This window comes from Plectropomus leopardus, chromosome 12, assembly GCF_026936395.1.
Source record: "Plectropomus leopardus strain MGB_pleo_1.0 chromosome 12, ASM2693639v1, whole genome shotgun sequence".
NCBI lineage: Eukaryota > Metazoa > Chordata > Actinopteri > Perciformes > Serranidae > Plectropomus > Plectropomus leopardus.
This window is the reverse complement of record NC_142187.1, coordinates 3,996,449-4,013,968: the sequence shown is the minus strand read 5'-3', so window position 1 is coordinate 4,013,968 and position 17,520 is coordinate 3,996,449. Positions and strand designations below refer to the sequence as shown.

At 40.8% G+C, this 17,520-nt stretch overlaps 2 protein-coding genes across 4 annotated transcripts; both read left to right on the top strand.

Moving 5' to 3' along the window:
- Positions 1-1,086: 1,086 nt before the first annotated feature.
- atg10 (ATG10 autophagy related 10 homolog (S. cerevisiae)) lies at positions 1,087-7,085 on the top strand. 3 transcript variants are annotated; one of them, XM_088085365.1, is made up of 7 exons: positions 1,087-1,105; positions 2,641-2,747; positions 2,832-2,984; positions 3,094-3,274; positions 4,833-4,930; positions 5,047-5,144; positions 6,429-7,085. In XM_088085365.1, the coding sequence occupies exons 2-7, from the start codon at positions 2,643-2,645 to the stop codon at positions 6,550-6,552; spliced, it is 759 nt and encodes a 252-aa protein (XP_087941491.1). In that variant the 5' UTR covers positions 1,087-1,105; positions 2,641-2,642; the 3' UTR covers positions 6,553-7,085. The 3 variants fall into 3 exon arrangements, with proteins under 3 accessions (XP_087941491.1, XP_042354000.1, XP_042354001.1); XM_042498066.2 differs by having other exon boundaries at positions 1,089-1,105; positions 2,598-2,747; XM_042498067.2 differs by lacking the exon at positions 1,087-1,105 and having other exon boundaries at positions 1,112-2,747; positions 5,047-5,179; positions 6,429-6,564.
- Positions 7,086-7,864: 779 nt separating this feature from the next.
- LOC121951665 (uncharacterized) lies at positions 7,865-17,353 on the top strand. The gene is made up of 5 exons (XM_042498089.2): positions 7,865-8,179; positions 10,291-11,435; positions 14,430-14,585; positions 14,814-14,912; positions 15,727-17,353. The coding sequence occupies exons 1-5, from the start codon at positions 8,011-8,013 to the stop codon at positions 16,024-16,026; spliced, it is 1,869 nt and encodes a 622-aa protein (XP_042354023.2). The 5' UTR covers positions 7,865-8,010; the 3' UTR covers positions 16,027-17,353.
- The last annotated feature ends 167 nt before the right edge of the window (positions 17,354-17,520 follow it).

Below are 17,520 nucleotides of genomic sequence, written 5' to 3'. Positions count from 1 at the left end.
CGTAACTCTGCTGAACAAGCCCAAGTGGATCAATGGAAATAATAACAATAATAATAAGAATAATGATACCCGTAGTAGTAGTAGTAGTAGTAGTAGTAGGTGAAATAATACCCATGGTAGTAGTAGTAGTAGTAATAGGCCAACTACTACTACTACTAAAAATATTGAACTTTAGTTATACAGTGCTTAAATTTAAATTTAAATTTATTATTTTTTTTTTTTTTTTCTGCATTGGGTACTTTTACTTTTAATACTTTGAGTACATTTTCTTGAATTTATTTACTTACTTTTACTTAAAATTGTAACACAGAATTCTTACATTATGATATTAGAACATTTACCCAAGAAATGAGCTAATATATATATATTTTTTTTAAATTAAAAACATAGTGGCATCATGACAAAAAGCTGGCATTTAAAGGTTTGAAATTCTGAAAAATTTTTTTATGATTAGGACTGATGGTTTAAAGTCAATGAAAATAGGAAATAATATTTATGTATAATATTATTTAAAGTTTGATTTTGAAAAGTGCATTTTGTGCACAGAGCGATATGAGTGTGTGTGATATTAAGACAGGCCCTAAGGGTTAAAAGTAAAATTGGTCAGTCTGCAGAAAACCTGCATGCCTGTGACCTCAGTGTAGGAGCAGTTTACTGTCTTAGTCTGGATCCTGAGGCAGATCCTGCTCCTGCTGCGTCTGCAAGTCAAATGGTGGAACATAAACCTCCCATTGTGCTCCGTTGTAGTTATCTGTGTTTCCACAGGGCGGCGCTGTGAGTCCTCTCAGATATATGGAGCCATGGGATGAAGCAGCCTGCAGCTGGGCGGCGGTGTGTGCTGCCATCTAGCGGCTGTAAAGACACATTACAGACAGCGGACAGTTCAAAGACTCTCGAAGGACAAAATACATATTTGAATAAAATCCATATTATACGAATGAGGTTCATGGTATTTGAAAATTCTTGTCAGTTACAGTCTTCTTTAAAATATCAATTTGCGGTTTGAAAAATGAATAGTTATTTAAAAGAGTGACGGAAATGGTCACGTGATTTCACGACCCGGAAGAAAAACACTGTGGCTGCTGTTCCTTCAAGTCGTCCAGCGGTAGGTAGGAAAGACAGGTGGAATACAAACTGATTGCCGGCTTTGTTTTCTCGGTATTTTGTGGCTCTTAAGGGCTTTTTAGGGGGAGTTTAAAGGGAGTTTAATTCAGCCATCTGTGGCAGTAAAGTCGCATCGAGCTGCGGAAAGATTTATTCAATGGAAAGTAGCTAAAGCGTCAAAAGTGATTCCTCAAGGCAACATTAGCAGCTCTGCGACTCATCTCATCTGTTTGTGTTTAAAGAAAAGCTGTCGTTTTCTGCCCAAATAGTCTAACTGATAGTAACTCAAAGTGAGCAGGGTTTTAGTGCGGGAGAATGAAGGAAAGCCTATTCAAACAAGTCAACATATGCAGGTGGTAAGGGACTGTTCGACGTTTATGAGAAAGGAGGCGGTGCAAAGCGGGGGAAGCTTACGGAAAGTTACGGATTTTGATTTGGTTTAGGCTGTTTGAAATGATGATATCTCCCTCCGTCCTGTTTGCTCGTTGTATTGGCTCCACACTTGTGTTCTGTGGAAATAAACTTTTTTTAAGCAGTTTTCACTCAAGGAAAAATATATGTAATTTAGGGGATGGTCAAGCTGACACCCTTGCCACCCTAAGTAAGGTAAAGGACAGTCCCTTACAACTGTGAAATAGAGGATGGTGTTGCATCAGCATTAAGAAAATCTCAGGAATGACTAAATAAAACAACAAAAAAACCCATGGAATCTAAATGGATGTGACACATTTAAAACCTTTGAAATCTGAGCAAATTGTCTTGATTTTTGTCCAAAACACTGGAGGGCAACGAGCAACTTAACAAGAAATAGCCCAAAATTAGAAAAATTTGCAAGAATATTATTAGAAAACAGGCCAAAAAAAGTAAATGAGAAAAAACAAAAGAAAAAGCAAGAAAATGCTTAAAAAACATTCTGTAAAATAACTTAAAATGTACAGTTAAGAAAATGTAAATATACTACAATAAATATAACTAATAGTCCATCCCAGCTAAATTTCTGATCATTTTTGTGTCACGTTTTAGTAAATTTTCTTTTTGCAATTGTGAGACAATTCTTGCAAAATGACTTTTTTTTTTCCACCGTGTTTTTGAAAGAAATCAAAGCTATTTTCTCAGGTTTTAGAGGTTTGAATGCTTGTAAAAAAAAAAAAAGCTTATGAATGCAGCACAAGAATCAGTCCAGGCATTAAAGGGTTAATGGCTGCATGCAAGGTTTTATCAGTTCACATCTTTTCCATTTTACTATGAACATTCATATGCAACATAGAACAATAAGTATGTGGTAATTAGCAAGAAATTAGTAGACTTAGATTTAAAAAAAAATTAAAAAGCCTGGGAAAAATGTCCTGAAAACTATATTTAGAATTATTTACAATTGTGTTGCAGAATTATTGTTAATTTTTAGGCAATTTGTTTCATGTAATATCCCTGTGTTCTATTGTTTTTTCAGTGAAATCCATTTGATTTCTTATTAAAAAGATGTTATCTCTCAGCCCCCCCCCGCTCTTCTCCCCCCTCCTCCATGTTGCCCAGCAGAGATGAGCTCATGCGTGCTGGATGAGGAGAGCTTCCGCCGCTGCTGTCGGCTCCTCCTGCAGCAGTCGGAGCAGCTGAGGGACGGCTGGAGCTGGGAGGAGGTCCAGGTGAGGAGGAGGCAGAGCCTGACTTCCTACGGCAGCTGGGCTTCGTCAGTGTGCTTAAAATGACAGTTTGTGATCCGGCTTTAGGGTTCAGAGGAGGGCTACCTGAGGAAGACTGCTCTGAGGTCAGTGCTTGTTGACTCCAGCGCAGTGTGGGACCAGGAGGGATCCAGATCAGAGTCAGAGCAGGTCACTTCCTGTCCCTGCGGGCCTGATGAGCAGCAGGAGGAAAAGCAGCAGGTAAAAGACTGAAGGAAAACACATCTGCATCCAACTCCATGTGCGCCTTCACAAAATATTACTGAATGTCATTTTCAAGTATCTCCTCTCTCTCTCTCTTTCTCCTCAGGCTGTTCCTGTCCCCTCTGTGGACACTGACAGTCTCAGAGGGGACATGGATGACGATGGCGAGGATGACGGGGTGTGTCCGCCCTCTGAAGGCAGCAGCCAGCTGCTTCAGTACGAGTATCACATCCTGCACTCCTGCAGCTACGGCACTCCTGTGCTCTATTTCAGAGCCTTCACACAGGGTTAGCTCCATATGAGACACACACACACACACACACACACACACACACACACACACACACACCTAGCCCCTTACCCTAACCTTAACCATCACAACCTGCCTAACCCTTACATAACCATAACTGCAACCTGAACCCTAAAACCAAGATTTAACCCTCAAACAGCCTTTTGAAGAAGTGAAGGCCGGTCAGAATGTCCTCACTTTCCAAAACTGTCCTCACTCTGCTGCAATAATACTTTTTTATCCCTACGATGTAGCATGTAAAAGAGTACTGCTGCACACACTGGCAGGCATGTTCTGTACGGCATACTGAATGTGTGCAGATGTTAGTGTTTGATTGAGCTGTTGAGGGATTTTGAGTTTTGGCTTAAAGGGTTAACTTTCAGCCTGAGCTGCAGTCACACTGCCTGCTTTAACTGGGAACATCACGCCGTCATGCCGCGTCGCTGTTCTGTATAAAACTGACAAATTATGCCTTTGTATGGATTTTTTTGTATAAAAAACGCTGCTGACGTTTATGTTTCATGTCACACTAGAGGCGAACGCTCGTGTGTTAAATGTCACGGCCGTCATGCCTGTTCTGACTGCAGGATGCTGGGATGCAGTGTGTGATCGCACACTGGAGCGGGATGATGCCACCGTCAGTTAGTTCTGTGTAAAAATGCCGGGGCAGTGTGAAGGAAGAAGTGTGTTGCTGTCCTATAGCGCCATCTGTATTTACTCATCTGGACTGTATTAACCACGTTTTTGTGTCTGACTGACTAAAGGAAACAACAATCTTTTAAAGTCCTCCAGTATGGAGTGACAGGGCTGCACTGAACAGCGGCAAAACAGGCTGCAATGCAACCACTGCGGGCAATTGTGCACCGTCAGCCATTACACCAAAGCCCCCTGCTGTATCGCCTCAAGGCGCCGTGTCTTGCCCAAAAAGTAGCACAGACACACACCAAACCGACAGCCAATCAGCACGTATGTTCTGCGCCTACATGAGAGATTTCCCTGTATACCAGCAGCAACTGTTGTCTGTATTCAGACAGTTAACACATTAATATCACAACACAATATTAAAAGAACACAACATGTTTACTGAGCACCAGTGAACAACAACACAGCCCACCAGGAAATGTTTCTGTGAAGAGCTCAATGGCAGAAGACAAACTATCTAACCGGAAAGAACAACTTTGTCTCGACCTCAATCCCTCTTGACTTAAGCTGTTTGTTTACTTCCGAACTTCTGTTTCTCCTCTTGTGCGCTGAGATAAACGGCCAACCAGAGTGATCTCATTCACTGACGGGCTCAGATGGGGTCTGTTAAAGAAAAAACAACAAAAACAAAAAAAACATGGATTTTTCTTTTTATAGCTGAAAAAAAACATTTTAAAAAAATGCAAAAAATGCTTGTTTTTTCTGTGCATGGTGAGGACTTTAAAGGGCCTATAGTCATCATAGTCATAGTCGTTAAATACATAGTTGCAGTAGCAGAGGGTCTGTATGCCTTTCCATATTTCAGCGTGTCAGTGTTTTATTTATTGTTTTCTTCCTGGTGTGTGATCTGTCAGAGGGGAGGAGCCTGTCATTAGAGGAGGTGTGGAGCTCTGTTCACCCAAACTTCAGGCTGCGGCTTCAGAACAGTCCTCTGAATACAATCACTCTGCAGGTAAAACCAGGACTGATGCAGCTATCATCTTTATCACCATCATCGTCCTCCTGTAAGCTCCACTGAACTGTGTGTGTGTGTGTGTGTATGTGTGTGCGTGCGTGTGTGTGTGTCAGGAGCATCCCCTGCTGGGTCAGCCTTTCTTTATGCTCCACCCCTGCAGGACAGAGGAGTTCATGAGGCCGGTGCTGCAGGCGGCTCAGGACCAGCACAGGTACGATCACTGCTGGATTCACTAGTCGAAAAAAGGTACGATATCATGCATCACGTCCTTCGTTCATTTAACGCTTTAAAACCTGGACAAATAGGTTTAATTATTTTCAGAAACTTGGGGAAAAAGGCAATGAACAAATTGGAAAAAAGTGATAAAATCCAGATATTAGGAAATTATCAGAAGATTTTAAAAAAAGAAAATTCCCAGAAAATATATTTATGATTATTAGAATTATATTTTCAAAATATATTACAGAATATGTATATATATATTTGAATTTGTGGCATTTTTTGTCCATTTCCTAGTTTGTTTTTGTTTTTCACTAACCTTTTTCTTGCTAATTTTCAGGTCATTGTAACTTCCTAGTAGGGCTGTCAGTCAGGATTAATCACAGAATTCCTATATTTAATTGCGATTAACACTTTTTTTTAAAATCACGTTTCCAATTCCATCATTTTGCATTGCAAAGCAGTTATGAAGTCCATATTGACAAGGTAGCCAAGATTGTCCTGATCAGGAATCAAAATGCAGTGGGCCCAGTACTGCATGGGACTGTCATACAGTGGGCATGTCTGTAAAGAGGAGACTCATGGGTACCCACAGAACACATTTTTTATTGAGATTTCTATAGGTCAGAGGTCAAGGGACAGCTGTTAAATGGCCATGCCATTTTTGCATCACCAAAATTTAGCTGAACTTTATTTAGCTGAGCGTTATTTAGCCCCTCCCTACTGAGAAGCTGGCATGACACCCTGCTGGATTCCTCAGGTCTTGCAGTTTAATATGATACCAGTATCATCACTGTAGCTTTAAAACTCAGCCCAGTTCAGCCTCTTAAAGACAGGAATGTCAGCCGGTAATTAACACGATTAATAAAAAAAAAATTACGGACCTTAATCACATCATGACTAATGTGTTAACGCTGACAGCCCTACTTTTTTACTGATTTGTTGCTGAATTTTGGGTCATTACTTGTTAAGCTGCTCATTGCATTCTTCCCGTGTTTTTAAAAGAAATGAAGCCAATTTCCTCAGGTTTCAAAGGGTTAAAGCTGCCCACATCTCAAAGTATTTGCACAAAGTTGAGCCTAAAATTACATCATGCTGATGTGACGACATGCTGTTGTCCACCAGGACACCAAACTATGTGGTCTTCACCTCATACACTGTTGTTAGAAAGCCTTTAACAGGCGTGTGTGTGTGTGTGTGTGTGTGTGTGTGTGTGTGTGTGTGTGTGTGTGTGTGTGTGTGTGTGTGTGTGTGTGTGTGTGTGTGTGTGGGGCAGGCCGGTGAACTACGTGTTGTCGTGGCTCAGTGTGGTGGGTCCTGTGGTTGGCCTGGACATCCCTCTGCAGTATTCCAGCCAGCTGTGTCCTGCAGCCTCGCCCTGCAGCCCCAAACCAGACTGATGCTGGTCCCGCTCTGCTGCAGCCTCTCTGTCAGCATCACTGTGGAGTCTCAGTCAGCTGAGCAAAGCAGGAAAAAGAAGGAGTCACGTGGGTTCACTCACATGTTTAACGGCTGACATACGAGTGACTAACAAGTGACCTGAGAGACTAACTCAGTGTTGACTTTCAGTGACACAAACACCAGTCTCCTTGAGAAAAGTCCTGTGCTTGTTGGACCCATCCATCTCTCCTCTCAGCCAACCAAAGTGGACTTTCACACTCTTTGTACTACATCTGTTGCTCTGACATCTAATAATGACGCAGAGGAGTTTACACTGGAGTTGGGTAAAAGCCTGGTGTGTCATAAAGGTGACGCTGGGGACAGCATGTTGTGATGTCCTGGGAGTGAGACCGGGCTGTACAGCTGGGATTTTTAAGATTTCTCTTGAAGTGATGACTGATATGCTACTTTTATTCAGTGTTCCAGATTCAGCACATAATGACCTGTTGCTGAATTAACCCAAAGAAAATAAACTAATGTTCATTAGCACTGATTGTTTTGATTTCATGTCATCCTCTGGGTTGATCTTTTAACCCATTGCAGCTCAGCAGTGATTATAAGATATATCTGGAGGGCTGTGGGTGGGGGCTCTAATATTTAAATATGCCTGAAATGTCCCCTCCAATTTACTGATAAATTGCAGAATTTCTGTAGTTGATCTCAATAGTCAATTTTTTTCAGTTACATTTTTAAAATTCCATTATTTTGCATCATAGAGTATTTAAACCTTTGAACCTTAAGCAAAGTGAAGTGATCTTTTTCAAAAAGATGGAGCAAAAGGAACAATTTGGTTATAAATGTTTAATAAATTGTAGATTCAGAAAATATTTTTTTAAATTCTAGGGGAAAACGCCGAGGGAAAAACTATATAATAATCAAGTCCATATTTTAAATTATGTGTCAAGATTATTGTAATTTTTAAGCATGTTTCCAGGTGATTTTCATGACATCTTTAAACATTATTCTGGATTTTAAAATTTTAGTCTTTCTTTCTTTTTTGTTTCACTAATTTTCAGGTAATTTTCTTGTAGTTTTTACTACTTTACTGCTCAGTTTTGGGTCATTTCTTTGTTTCCTCATTGCTGTCTATCCATGTTTTTGAAAGAATCAAGGCTCAGGTATTAAAAAAGTTAAATCATGATCAAACAGTCTGACTGACTTGCTGCTTTCACTGTCATTTTGTTCAATTAAGTTGTGAAATGTAAAATATATCTTTAAAAAATGCAATATATACTGTATTATATACAGTCTGTGCAGGTCTTTCAGCATGTTTTGGTTTTGAGATTGAACGTGCCCCATGTTTGGGATGGTCACGTGGTAAAGGGGGGCATCGAATCTTCCCGCGATATTTCCCCAGTGTAGTCTGCTTCCAGTGCAACATCCTCAGCACGCCTGTCACATGCCACTTTCCCCTGACAATGTCCACCCTCCAGACACTGAAAACTTTTATCACGCAGCGGCTCGCGGTGGCTGTGGAGGAGATCTCCGCGCTGCTGGAAACAACTATTTCAAACTACGAAGAAGAAATCAACCGCCAGCGGAGGCGGCTGGAGGACGAGAGGTCTGAGCTCCTCCACAACAAAGCAGGTCTGAACAAGTTTGTCACACCGCGTAGACTCCGCGGACCTCACCAAAGTCACGTATCACTCCTGTGCTGTAAACAGAAGTCATTCCGTTTACAGCAGCAGACAGCAGCTGGAGCAGCAACCCCGCTGTGTTTGGGGAAAGCTGCTTCAGCGTCCCGCTGCAGCGTCCATCAATCCGGAAGTTGAACACTCAGAGCCTTCAAAATAAAAGCGGAAAACGAAAAGAAAAAGTAAAAAGTGTTGTAAGTGATATGGATCATTCCCCAATCGCTCAGTCACGTAAACCGAAAACGAAATTGGCGTTAATTTCAGACAAGTGCTAATACTACAGTTCCTACACAGCAGTCGGAAGCCTGCCCGAAGATGAAACCGGAAGTAACGCCGACTCTGCGAAAACCCAAAACAAGGCTGCATGAAGCCCGGACCTGCTGAATGTTTCTGGAAGAATTTAGTAGACCTACTTTGGCCTGTGCATGTTTTTACTAACCAAACAGAAAAGAGGTTGTATTTTAGTTAAGCCAACGAAGTGATTATCTCTCAGCATGGTGGGCAAAAAATGCCTGCGCGTGGATTTCGTTTTAGAGGGAATCTGTTTTGATATCTGTTAACTTTTTAAGAAAGGGTGATAATCAGGATTGGAAATTGACTTGAACAGCTGCTACTGGTGCTAGTGGATACCAAAATCTATCAGTCACTAAAAAGATTATCATTGATTTTGTGGCTGGTAACTGAAGCAAATCTAGCAGCCACTTGCATATTTTAGCAGCTTTTGGCTGGTGGCTGGTGCTCATTTCCAGCCCTGATGATATGAAGGAAACAAGGCTGGATTGCACCAACAAGGATTAACTTTGAAACTCGATATAATCATGGTCAAAGTTTAAACTCTGTTGCTCCAAACTTTAAAACTAGCTTAACATTTGTAAAAATTGAATGTTAACCTCTCTTTCAATCTCAGTTTAGTTTTTACTCTAACAGTCATTTTAGTCCACTACTGCTGCCTCCATCAACTGCTGTGGAAGCTAAAGAGGAGACTATGTTCAAATATAACACTTATATTATATTGATATTGATTTTTTGTTTGTTTGTTTTTTAGGTGGCTAAAGTATGACATGGCGTAGCCTCTGTGCTGGTGTTGTGGGACTGTGCTTTATTTATCAGAGGAGGGGGGTGGCTGGGGTGTAACTTTTATATTTTAAATAAATACAAAATGCTTCCTTTTCAATTAGTATGTCCCTCACCTGAGCCAAATAAAAAAAAAAGTCCCTCCTCAGTGCTTACATTTTTTTTATGCCTGACCGGATTTGCAGCACCCCTTCCCCCCTCATTAGTGATGAACAGTCCCTGTCTGTAAACGCTGAGGGAGGCCGGCGTGGCGTCGAGGAGCCGTGCAGAATTCCTAATCCTTTTAAAGTCAGACTGAGGTGTTTACATGACGGAACAGCTTAAATAATCGAAATAATCTAAGTGTGATAGTCTGATTTAAAAAGATACGATTTATTTCAGTGTGACTAACATGTTTACATGTATTTTAAAAGTCCAGTTTTCGTTGGACTAACACAATAATTTGATTCTTTATAACATCATGTAAACATACTGACTGAATCCTAAGTTTCCCATAATGTAAACAATGGCATATTTTTGTCAGACAGTCCTTACCTGGAAAACTTCATGTCTCTATAAAATTCTCACTAATAGTTTCTAATTCATGCTCTCTGCTCTAAATCTTTAGTTTGCAAGTCCAAGCTGAGACATCCAGAGTTCAAAAAAGTTTAAATTCAACTTCCATTCATCCATTTTTTTGATAGTTACATTGAATTAAAGTGTACTAGATATATGAAGCTCTCCAAGAACCAGTACTGAACTTTACTTTCTCAGGTGCCCAGAAACAGAATTTTATCAGCTTTATAAGTCAGTAACTTGGTTGTTGTTTATCTGTCAGCTTATTTATATGTTTCAGTGTTCTCTGTTGGCCAAATATGAAGCTTAAAGTTACAGAGATGAACCCTTGCTTCCTGAGAAAAGACAGAGATTGTTGTGAGGCAGTTATAAAAATTGTAGGAAAACATTTAACCCTGTCAATGTCTAACATGTTCTGTGTTCCTTTGCTTGCAGGTACACAGGAGGGCATGAGATTTCGAGTCCTCGTCGACCATGATATCAAAAAGATAACTTTCCAAAATGGCCTCCCCCCAACTGTGCAGGACTTGATTAAAGTGTTTAAATTGGCTTTTTCCATCAGCACGGAGATAGGTCTTCAGTACAAAGACGCTGACTTTGATGACTTCTTCACACTCACCTCTACAGGTGACCTGAAGGATAAAGACACACTCAAAATAGTTCATCTGCCGCCGCCACCTTCAGGTATGATGATGGCGGCGGCTCCTCAGGAGCGCAGACCTGCTGACTTTAATAACTCCCTCACTATAACCGCTACATCTACATGTAACGTGAGGAATAAAGACGCAATCAAATTAGAGCATGTGCCATCATCACCAGATATAATAATGACCACTGGCCCTCAGGAACACAACCCCGACACATCGGACGCGTCCTCTGTAGACGATTGCATCTCTGTGGACTCGCAGGACGCTGCGATTCCCAGCTCCCTTCCCTCCGGGAGGCAGAGCCTGTGGCCTGCCATCTTTCCCATTCCAACTTTCTCCTACAACACTGAGATGGCTTTGAGACAAGCCAATGAAAAGTTTCTGAGAGATGGGACGTTGCTGACATCACCAAGTGTCAAATCGGACATTCTGGAGCGCCTGGCGGAAGCCATGTTTTCCTACACAGCTTATCCCAATGATCCTCAGAGGACTGCGGTCGCACAGGCGCTAATAGAGAAGCATCCCTGCTTGAGGGAGCCCGGCTCTTACAATGGATGTTACGGCTGGCAGCAAAGCCTAAAATACAAATGTGGAAACTATCGGACCAAACTTAAAGCACACGGAAACCCCGAACTGCTAATAAACACACTGAAACACAAGCAGGATGGTGACAGACAACCTTCCAAAAATATCAAGAAACCAAGGAAAGCTGAGGTGAACTTTCTCCCCCCACATCCAGCCGGAGAGACTGACGAGAGCCTGGAGAGTGTGAGACTTGAGCTCCTTGTAGCAAGCAGGGCAAAGGACAGTAATAAGATGATAAATGATATGATGTCCAGAACATACAGCTGTAGGAGGAGGGAGGTGGTCGGCCAGATTGTGACAGTGGCAGAGTTCACAGAGAGATGGCCTGCCCTCTTCGATCCGGTACAGGTAAAGAAACAATACGGTGATTCTCTTGTCACTCAGGAAATGCACATCTTGTGGTATTTTAAAGTGTGTGTCATACTGGAGAGGACTGAGGGAAAGAAATTCAGACGTCTGTTTTGTCCACAAGCTGACTCCAAACATGGTGTCTGTCTCAAGAGTAATTTTATGTATGTGTGTGTGTGTGTGTGTGTGTGTGTGTATGTGTGTGTGTTGATTATGTACGTACAGATATACAAACCCTAATTCCATTGAAATTGGGACATCGTGTAAAACGTAAATAAAAACAGAATACAATGACTTGCAAATCCTTTTCAATCTGTATTCAATTGAATACACTATAAAGACAAGGTATTTAATATTGAAACTGTTAAACTTTGTTGTTTTTTTGCAAATATTCGCTCATTTTGAATTTGATGCCTGCAACATGTTCCAAAAAAGCTGGGACAGGGGCAAGAAAAGACTGGGAAAGTTGAGGAATGCTCAAAAACACCTGTTTGGAACATTTCACAGGTGACCAGGTTAATTGAAAACGGGTGAGTGTCATGATTGGGTATAAAAGGAGCATCCCCGAAAGGCTCAGTCGATCTTATCTGAGATGGACTGATGCATAGTAGAAAAGTCTGCTGTGGTCTGACGAGTCCAAATTTCAAATTGTCTTTGGAAATCGTGGACGTCGCTTCCTCCGGGCCAAAAGGAAAAGGACCAGCCAGACTGTTAACAGTACAAAGTTCAAAAGCCAGCATCTGTGATGGTATGGGGGTGTGTTAGTGCCCATGTCATGGGTAATTTGCACATCTGTAAAGGCACCATTAATGCCGAAAGGTACATACAGGGTTTGGAGCAACATATGATGCCATCCAAGCAATGTCTTTTTCAGGGAAGTCCCTGCTTATTTCAGCAAGACTATGCCAAGCCACATTCTGCACGTGTTACAACAGTGTGGCTTTGTAGTAAAAGAGTGCAGGTGCTGGCCTGCCTGCCCTCCAGACATGGCGCATTATGAAGTGCAAAATACGGCAATGGAGACCCTGGACGGTTGAGCAACTGAAGTCGTACATCAAGAAAGAATTCTGCCCTCAAAGATTCAACAATTAGTGTCCTCAGTTCCCAAACGCTTATTGAAAGTTGTTAAAAGGAAAGGTGATGTAACACAGTGGTAAACATGCCCCCTGTCCCAGCTTTTTTTGAATGTGTTGTAGACATCAAATTCAAAATGAGTAAATATTTGCAAAAAAACAATGAAGTTTATCAGTTTGAACATTAAATATCTTGTCTTCATAGTGTATTCAATTAAATATAGGTTGAAAAAAATATATAAAGTAAAAAAAAGTATAAATAAAATAAAGGTTTTTATATGGTTTACACAACATCCCAACTTCATTGGAATATGTATGTGTGTATGTATGTGTGTGTGTGTGTGTGTGTGTGTGTGTGTATATATACACACACACAAAAAAAAAGCCAATGGGATTTTTCAGAAATTGTGCTCTGTGTGAAATAAATGTTTATAATACTTGCGTGTTTTGTTCAGCAAGATAATCTAAAAATAAACACAACTTTCAGGATTTTTGAAGCCAAAACGAACTACTCTATGGTTGTGTCACCGCTGCTTTTTGGCGCAGTTCGGAGCATTTTGATGTGTTGATGCTCTGTAGTCTCATTAACCTACTTTATAGCATTCATCTGTTTTAAGACAAATAAACTTCCAAGTTCACAGTGGGATATTTATCAACATATTTTTGTCCTAGAACAAAATGTGACAGTCTCTTCATCTTGTATTAACCACAGACTTTATTTAAGGCTTCTAACCAAAAACACAATGAATTAAAGCTGTATGCAGCGATGAAAGAGCCTTCGCACCCCCACGTATGTTGGGGTACTGGTGAACTCCAGCTAAAGCGGCCGTTTATTTCTGTGAAAGTCGGATAATCCGCGCAATATTGTCACACAGATGTGTTCAGGACAGGATCCTCATCACACCTATGAAGTTTCAGGCAGATCGGACAATGTACACCAAAGTTACAACAATTTCTTTCTTTATGGTGAAATATCAAAATTCCAAGCAACATTAAAATTATGTGCCACCTCATAGGAAAAATTGGACAATTCGATTGGATTATTCCTGTAGGACAACTTCGCAAAAGTACAAGGCCGGAAATCGCCAAAAACTAGCACAAAATTTAAAATGGCTAACTTCCTTTTGGGTTTGGAGGGTGGGTCCAAGAGGCTTTTTTATTCGTCTTGGCATCATACATAAGTCAACGGAATTTTGTAATTGTAGGTGAAACTGGCCATTGGGGCTACACGTTAGGGGGCGCTCTGGAGCCATTTTGCCACACCCATTTCTGAAACCACCAAAATACTTGATTTTTCTCTAGTTTTTGAGCATGTTTAGACTTCCAAAAATGCAATTCATTTGGCAGAAAAATAATAATTCCTTGCATTCCAAAAGGGTCCTCGCACTGTTCGTGCTACGGCCCTAATAATTCCAACAATTTCAAAAGGGCCTTTCACGGCCGCCCTGCTGTCGGTGCTTGGGCCCTAATAAACCCACGGACTTTGAGAAGAGGGAATCGGAGGTGCTGAAATGCTAACAGAGTTCCAGGTTTTAGGACTCATTACTGGGGTTCTCTACATAGTACTACAATAGTCTAATATGCCTGCAGTTAAAGGGCTGTTTCACCCAAATTACAAAACTTGTTGCTTTGCTCTCTTGGTATGTTTTTACAGTGGCGAAGCACGAAGTGGGCACCTTCTCCTTTTAATACATCTATTTCACACATTCACAAACTACTGAATCAACAACATATGCGTTTGCTCTTATTATAGTTACAATGTGACAGATTTATACATTTAAATATAACTGCATGTGTATGTGGTTGTGTTAAGTTAATGTGTTTCTGAAAGTCTGCACAATCTGAGGTCCAGCAGTGAAGTTGTGGACTCTTTACACTCCTGTGTGTGCTCTGTCTAACCACTTGAAATCCTGTCTTCCAGATAAATGAAGAGTTCCGAAGGTGCAACACTGTTCCTCTGGAGCCAACATTCATCTCCCAGCTGGACCGCTTCATGCCAAAGCTGCTGGAGTTATTCAGCTCAAAGGGAGGAGCTGTTGGGCAGCGCCTGAAGAGTGTGCTGATTGAACTTATAAAGGTGAGCTAGAATCACATTAATTTGGAGCGTATGGCTGAATTTAGATTTGTTGAGAAATGGTCTAAGAGAAAAACAGTTGATCACAACGTACTGTTGGTGCATGTCGTCCTCGGCTCATAGCTTTCTGAAATGTAAATACTCTGATAGAGTAAAACAAGCTGTTATTGAAGTGATACAGATGAGAGGTGTGGGTTAGTTTATAATTGATGATCTGAAGTTTAACTGTAGGAGCCACATGCTTCAATGGTGAAGAAGAGGGATGTGACTCTGAGATGCCTCATAGAGTACCTGGGGGAGAATGTGCAGGATCTCGTGGCTGATTACTATGTAAGTATTGTCCTGATGACTGTGTTTTCTCTCACTCTGTAATTTTTAAAGCTCTGTATTAGTTGTTTTCTGTACATGAAAACTTTATTGTTTGTTCTGTGGACTATGGTGAAGAAAAACGCCATCTCTGCACCATTTGGATAGTTTTGGCTCTTAATTCACACACATTGGATATGAAATAAAGTTGTAACGAAGCTTTCAAATGTTTTGCTCTATTAAGACGAATGACGAATCATCTATGAATGATAGATGAAAAATCATCTGAACTGGATTACATAAATACATAAGACTTTTTATGTCTTGGCTATGTCTAAGACTCAAGGATGAACTGATTAGATTTTGGTGGTCAAAGGTGACAGTGACCTTTCATTTGTCTTATTCTTCTGAAAGTGATATCTCCATGGGGGAATTTTTTCAAATTTGTCACAAATATTCAGTTGGACTCAACAGTGAGCTGCTTAGAATTTGATGGTCAAAGGTCAAGGTCACTTTGACATTGCATCTGTCTCATTTTCGTGAATGCAAAATCTGAAGTTGGCTTTGAGGGAGTTTCCTCAAATTTGGCACAAACTTCCACTTGGACTCAAGAATGATTTGATAAGAATATGGGAGTCAAAGGTCAAGGTCACGGTGAACACAAGGTGTTTTTGGCCATAATTCAGGAACCCTTAAAGAACCATCTTAAAACTGGGCTGACTGTAGAAATCCTGTGTGTGTGAAGCATCCATCTTTTCACAGACATAAGTGCAAACACGCAGCGGTATCTCTACCTCTCTAATCACAGCATGTTAACAGCAGTCTGTACGTTTTATAGCGGACAGCAGTGGATCAAGTGCATGAGGACCTTAAAACACAGAGCATGAGGATCTACGTGTGTCAGCAGCCTGACACAGTGGGCATCGTCATCGACGGGACTCCAGTGCTGACGGGTCTGGGTAACATGTCCAGAGCCTGCTGCCTCCTGCTCGGCCTCACCTACGCCCTAAACCTGGATTATCCTCCGAAACTTGCCAGGACGTTTGAAGTCTTTCAAAGACTATTTGTAGGACTCGATGTGATGCAGCCCAAACCATCGTCCAAGTTCATCAACCTGAAAAACAAACTCCTCACCTGAACAATGGCTCCGAGCGTCTGGTCTGACTCCCCTCATCCGAGGCTACGTTCTGATAGTGGGATATACTCAGGAGCTGTAAAGGTGCCCGGCTCTTGATGATGAACTTTACACTGACAACTTGCTTAAGGACACGTTTAGCAGAAATCCCCAGCAGTTCCAGTCATGACACCTCTGTACTGTGATTTTTTTTGTGTGCGTTAATTTTACTGTTATTTTCTTGTTCTTTTTACTGATTTCTTCCTTATTTCTGGTTTATTTCTTTACAAGTTGCTCATTGCCCTCTTCCCAATTTAACCAGGTTTCAAAGGGTTAAAGCTCAGTTGTTCTTGCTGAGAATGCTTGTTGTATAAGCTCTGAACATTTTCAGGTAAGCTGTACTTTTTTATTTAATGAGACAAGTCGTACTGTAGATAAAAGTTTTGTATTTTACTTACAAAAAAGAATTACTAAAACATGTTTTAACATTTTAAAAATATAGTTCCTACTTTTATACATGTTATTTGACATTTCTGTTCAAGGGGCTGGCTGTAGTAACTGTTCACTTCTGCTTACGTATGTAAATAGGTTTCCAGTAATCTCATTTTTCCGCTCACAGTTTGATCATTCTGATCACTCAGTTGAGTGATGTGTTCTCACAGATCTCCACAGTCCTGGTTATATCACTGAACTGTGAAGAATGTAAAGGAAATATTGAAAATGTATTTGGCTCTGTAGGTTGTGGAGATGTGATATTTTCCTTTTTTTTGTTTTTTTACTCTGATGAAAATTAAAGTATTGATATGTTTGGACATATAAAACCTGTTATTTTGAATAGTGTCTGCAGTAGCTATTGGGTTTTTAAAAACATTGTACCTTTTGACTTATTTTAAAGGTGTGATTCAAGTAATGGAGATAGCTTTTTCAGTAAGGCATCAGAACTGCCATTAAAGGTGGTTTGTGAGGGCCAGTAGCAAGATTTACTGATGTTTATGTTTAACTAATGCCGTGCCTGTTCAAAATGGTGGTAATGCTCCTCGCAGCTTTCTCGAGAACCGCTCATGTAAACATCTCCACGGTCAACACGGCCACTCCAGGAAATATAGATGAATTATGATGGTTACATATGAAAACTATAAATGATGTTGCTATTCTTACGTATTCAATCCCAGAATAATTTAAGGGCATGTGTGTGCATTTTGTCGACACATTTTTGTTTGTTTGCATGAACGGTTCTTGGGAAAACTGCAGGTTGCCATACCACAGGTCATCAAATCCATCCATCCATCCATCCATCCATCCATCCATCCAGCCGTGGGCTGGGACGAGGGGTCAGCAGGCTGAGCAAGGCACTCAAGATGTCCCTCTCCCCAGAAGGGTTTCCAGTTCCTCCTGGGGTACTCTGAGGTGTTAGTGACAACTTCATTGTATAGTATGTCATCCAAAATGGAATAGAATCATAGTATTGTATGGTGTCCTACACTGCATAAAAAAGTCATAGTATACAATGTCGTCCAA

Bases quoted from the DNA above. Each gene is read 5' to 3' on its own strand.
- atg10 (XM_088085365.1), top strand. From the start codon at position 2,643: ATGAGCTCATGCGTGCTGGATGAGGAGAGCTTCCGCCGCTGCTGTCGG. The intron at 4,931-5,046 runs GTAAAACCAGGA...TGTGTGTGTCAG, and splicing joins TGAATACAATCACTCTGCAG to GAGCATCCCCTGCTGGGTCA. The intron at 5,145-6,428 runs GTACGATCACTG...TGTGTGGGGCAG, and splicing joins GCGGCTCAGGACCAGCACAG to GCCGGTGAACTACGTGTTGT.
- LOC121951665 (XM_042498089.2), top strand. From the start codon at position 8,011: ATGTCCACCCTCCAGACACTGAAAACTTTTATCACGCAGCGGCTCGCG. The intron at 11,436-14,429 runs GTAAAGAAACAA...CCTGTCTTCCAG, and splicing joins CCCTCTTCGATCCGGTACAG to ATAAATGAAGAGTTCCGAAG. The intron at 14,586-14,813 runs GTGAGCTAGAAT...GTTTAACTGTAG, and splicing joins TGCTGATTGAACTTATAAAG to GAGCCACATGCTTCAATGGT.